General features: G+C 25.1%; 1 protein-coding gene across 1 annotated transcript in view; it reads right to left on the bottom strand.

Moving 5' to 3' along the window:
- Positions 1-5,260, bottom strand: part of LOC105619175 (dynein heavy chain 1, axonemal-like) — a 166,845-nt gene that overhangs the window by 7,743 nt on the left and 153,842 nt on the right. Inside the window, exons 45-50 of the mRNA XM_012200702.1 lie at positions 4,590-4,980; positions 3,045-3,316; positions 1,830-2,140; positions 1,155-1,377; positions 723-918; positions 178-371 (exon numbers count right to left, since the gene is read on the bottom strand). Of these exons, the coding sequence (XP_012056092.1) occupies positions 178-371; positions 723-918; positions 1,155-1,377; positions 1,830-2,140; positions 3,045-3,316; positions 4,590-4,980 (1,587 nt within the window). The remainder of the gene's footprint in view (positions 1-177; positions 372-722; positions 919-1,154; positions 1,378-1,829; positions 2,141-3,044; positions 3,317-4,589; positions 4,981-5,260) is intronic.

The raw sequence follows: 5,260 nt of genomic DNA, 5'->3' as shown, positions 1-5,260 counted from the left end.
TATATATATATATATATATATATATATATATATATATATATATGTACACAAATATAATTACGTTATATTTGTGTGTTTTATATATAATATATTAATTAATTCAATAAAATGTCAATAAAATAAGTTCTTGTTATCTATGAGAAGCGCGGTTAATAATAAATTCAGTTCACGTTTTACCCGTATAGGTGTGGCTGTTGTAAGAAAGTGTTGCCATTCCATTGGATCAATTGTACCATTATCTAAAAGAATTCGTGCGCAGACGAGAAAACTAAAGTGCATTTTGTGTTTTTCGAATAAGCTGCGACAGACATTCGTAAAGAAAGCAAACGTAAGATTCTCGTTGATGTTAGCAATTCGTTCGTTAATATTATCTGGAAAATTAAATCACTAAATTTTAATAAAATTAATTCTTTAAGTAATTAAATTAAGAGTCGCAATGTATCAAGCCTTTACAAATTTTATAAATTTGAATATTGATATTAGGTTTGTTTGATTTAATCCTTAATTTTAAATTTAAAAACTAGTATTTACAAATATTCATACTTACTAGTCGTAAGTACTTTTTGTAATAAATAAATTGCTATTATTTTAATAAAAAATTTTATTTACAGAGACGTCCTAATTTATATAATTTAAATAGATTATATAATTTATATAATTTATATTATATATCAGGTAAGTTTAATATAATGCGATGTTAGAATATAATAAATTTCACTTACCGTTTATTTTGGTATTTGATATGCTCCTATTGAATATAACGACAAACCATTCTAGAGAGTATTGATACATGATATCGATACGTTGGAAATCAGCGATACAAAAGAATAATATTTGTGCCCGGTTTGCTACTGGCATATATAATGATCTTGTAAAATCAATGTCTGTTTGTGTAAGCTCAATAGTCTCTATCTTCATCTATAAAAGAAAAAATCTATTATATTGTTAAATAGCTTTTTTCTTTTCTTCTGATAAATATGTATACACGTATAATAAAATATACAATTTATAAATTAGAATACAAAATATATTTTTTATTCTATCAAAGAACTGAGATCTTATCGCGATTAAATTAATATTATATAAGAAAAAATAAACAATTCTATCATTCAAATTTAAGTTTATAACAATTGGATATTTTATATATATTTTACCTTGATTTCCTCACTCTTAGTTTTTAAAACCTCCAAGGTACAAATTAAATCAACATCATCAATTATTGATTCAGGTACCATGAGTCTGTAAAGAATTTTGTCCTCGATCTCCTTCAGATCCTGTTTCATTTCAGCACTCGATACGATAAGCGCGTTCCTTTCGTGTTCAAGATCAGGACGCTCTTTTATAGTAACCAGAGATAACATTTGATCGGCAAGACCGCTATAAGGTTACATACGTAAAATTAGAATCAAATATCAGATTCAATATGTGCGAATTAATTGAATACAATTCTATTTTATTAAATAAGAATAAGAAAAGAGATTAAGCCTATTTAATTTATTTTACTACATATGTTATATTTCAAAATCATAGATTGATTATTAGTATTAATCTTTGATATTGATGATACATTTTTCACTTATTATATTGATATAATATCTATAGTAAATTTTGGATAAAGTTTAAGAAAAAATGGTAAAGGAATGTTCAGAAAAGTTTAATTTTTATTATCTCAGGAATAGTGTTGATTGAAATTTTCACTATTATATGTTAGATACGATTTGAGTGACTTTACAATAATAGAAACGTGATAATAAAAATTTAGAAAATTTAGAAAATTTACATATGTACGGAATTCTTTACGCAGACTTTTTCAGAAATTAAAATCTCACCCAGCAGTCAGCGTGAAATTGACTATCAGTACTTTTATTGCTGTATCTGGTGTGTAATAGGGATTAGATAATCTCGTAGTCAAGTAAAGACGGAAATCGAAATTGTAGGGTACTATATTTTCGCCAATTTTGATGCTTGGCTGTCCGGCGTGACTGAACAATGCACAAGTGAGAATAGGATCTAGAAAAGCTTCCAGTTCAGTACTGATGTTTTCTATCAAGCACGGTTTTCCGAATTGCACACAATTTTCAATGGTACGCAATAGATCTTTATCCGTCATTTTTGCAATGGAAAGTCCAATCGGTTTGCACTAAAATTTAAAATTCAATTAATTAAAAGAATAAATAAATTTTAATTGCTATATAAAAGCAATAATCACAAGAATTTAATATAACTAAACTTGTCTAATTCAATCTTCTAACACTTTAAAAATTTAATTCCTTACTTTAAAAAAGCAAATACAAATTCTTTAAGTCTTCAGAAATTGAACGTATTTAATCCTTTAATAATATTCATAATATAATAAATTCCATCATGACACTTATTATGATCTAAACTTTTATGTTACAAAATCAATTTATAAGATGATATAAACAATATAAAAATTTGATATATATTGAAATATATTTAAGAATTATTTTAAAATGTGTTTTTCTTAAATTTTGAACACTTCTTAAATGTTTATATATCTACGATAAATATTTTAACATTGCTTGAAATTAAATATAATTTAAAATATAATTCAAAATTTTTTTCATAAAGCATATATATATATATATATATATAAAACATTAATGCAAGTATATAAAATAATATTCCACAAATTTTATAAATTTATGACACAAATTTTTGTATAATGAATATATTTATATATTTTCGGTAACATTACTACTTTATCAGATGTAAAGGATAAATTTAATATTCTGACAAAATTATCGCTTTAATAAATTTATGTTTCATATAAATAAAATATTAAAAATATTTTGTTTATTCGAATTCTTATAATAATAAGAATGCCATATATAAATTCTTTTGCTTTTATATTGTATATGTAATGACTATATATTTTACGCGATGTAATTTCTCTTTCAAATTTTTATTTCACGCTTTATTCCAGTCTCTTGTCAATAGCTGCAGAAAATTTATGGAATATAAATTCTGCAAACAATATGCAAATAAAAGGATTTTTACTTTTCTTTCTATGGAATATCTACCATATTATATATCCATTTATTTGCTTGTGCCTGAGGGTCAATGAAGAAGGGCCATCGTTTGGAATTCATCACAAGAACCGCGTTCTCGATGAGTAGGGTATCCTTTGGTAAACCATTCATATGCCAATTTCTTATTTCTATTTGATTGCCGAGTGTTAATATCGGATTGCAGCCGGAAGTGTGAGGAACATCTTCACCAAGAGCATCGTACCAGGTTGCCAAGAGATTTTGGCGATAAGTGTCCGTGAAGGGTGTTAGGTATGCAATTGCACCTGCAAGCAAGATGGAAGCTTCTATAGATACAAAGGAATTGTGTGAAATCAAATCTGTTCTACTACTGGAATAGACAAAGCTACTGCGGATTCGATTAAGCTGCTACATGAAGCTTTGTCAATCTCATATGAATGGAACAGTAAACAATCGTCACCAATGAACCGTATGAAGATATTGTGTTATTTACAATCGGACTAAGATTAGAGAGAATCTATGAGAAATATATATTTGACACTACGAATAATATTTATCGAGTTGATTACAGATGTAAGAAATTAAATTATTATTATAAATTAAAAAATCGCGTTATAATTAAAAATAAGTATGTTCATTAATTAAAAATTAATTAAAATATTTTTATGAAAATGCTTCTATATCTCTGTTTTGCGATTTTTATTTTTTTTTTATTTATCTTTAACTGTTACATATATTATTTATATTAAATATAAAAATATATGTATATAAAAAACTTGGTCTATATATATATATATATATATATATGTATATATATATATATCTAATAAATAATTATATAAAACTTACCACTAAAGTATATTTTAATTAAAAAAAAATAATTTTATTTTAAGATTGTCAAAGGCATTACGCTAATAGGCCACGAACATCGCTAGCAGAATCAGATTATAGTCAATATTCTCTGTAAGAGGAAGCCGCTTCAGACAGGAAATTGAATTTATCAAAATTGTCTACGACTTTTTTATATAATAAAAAATTGTATCAGTTCTATTAAAGTACATGAATCATAGAATTTCAGAAGTCGACGTAGCTCAACGTACCGGTTTGGAAATTATTGTATATAGTCACAGATTTTTTTATATGTCCCTCAAAAAGAAGCAATTATCAGTAATGATATATTTTGACGATATTATTTTTTTCATTTGTTTGATAGAAATTTATTATTTATTTTCAATTTAGCGTTATTATTAATGTATATATTATTGACCAGACTGCTTTAATTATTTGTAATATTTGTTTGTTTACTGTTTCGTATAATTAAAATGTAATTTTGGATTAAAATAGTCTGTTGTAAGATTAAATATTAAAAATTAAAGATTGTTTATTGTGCAGTATGTATCGAAACTATTAAAAGGTTTTTGCTAATTATGTACAAATTATAAATTTGTAAATCATTTTATATAATAACCATTTTATGCAAAAAAATTATCTTTAAAAACTAATAGAATGGCATTCTTGCTTTTTATATGCAAACAAATGTAAATAATTCGAGTGAAGCAATCCTTAAATTTTGCATACCTGATGATAGAAGAATATCACCGACAGCATTCTTTAAAGACATTTTTATATTATCTATCATAATAATCCATCGTTTTTGTTCATCCGACAGGCTTAGAATTAGTCTTATAGCTCGTGCTATTCGTTCTTCGCAAAGCTGCTTCTCTCTTTCTAATTCAATTTTCTTTGCTTCCTCTTCTTTCAATTGATCTTGCAATTTTTCAATCCTTTCCTGTACCTCTTGAAGTTTCATTGTGATATCTGCCAATGCTGTTTCGGTTTTAATGAGAACTTCTTCTGCTTTTTCCAAGGCTGCTATTTTGAGTGTGACTTTCTTATTTACGAAATAATAGTAGTATATAGCACGGATCCACAAACTTAAGGAATGGCAAGCTCTCGAAACTTGAAGTATCTTTCGAATATACGATTTAATAATTACATTATTATTGTTATCCCAATATAAAAAATATGCAGTATTTACAATTTATATTATATTTACATTTGTAACTGCAATATTCAGAAATCTTTAAAAAATACTGCACAAAATATATATATGTATATATATATATATATATATATATATATATACTACCTATATATATAGTGTATGTTATATATATATATACTACTATATATTAGTTTGTATATATATATATATATACTATATATATATATAGTGTAGTATTAGTATA

The sequence above is a fragment of the Atta cephalotes genome (assembly GCF_000143395.1).
Source record: "Atta cephalotes unplaced genomic scaffold scaffold00019, whole genome shotgun sequence".
Lineage (NCBI taxonomy): Eukaryota > Metazoa > Arthropoda > Insecta > Hymenoptera > Formicidae > Atta > Atta cephalotes.
This window is presented reverse-complemented; position numbering and strand designations above follow the sequence as displayed.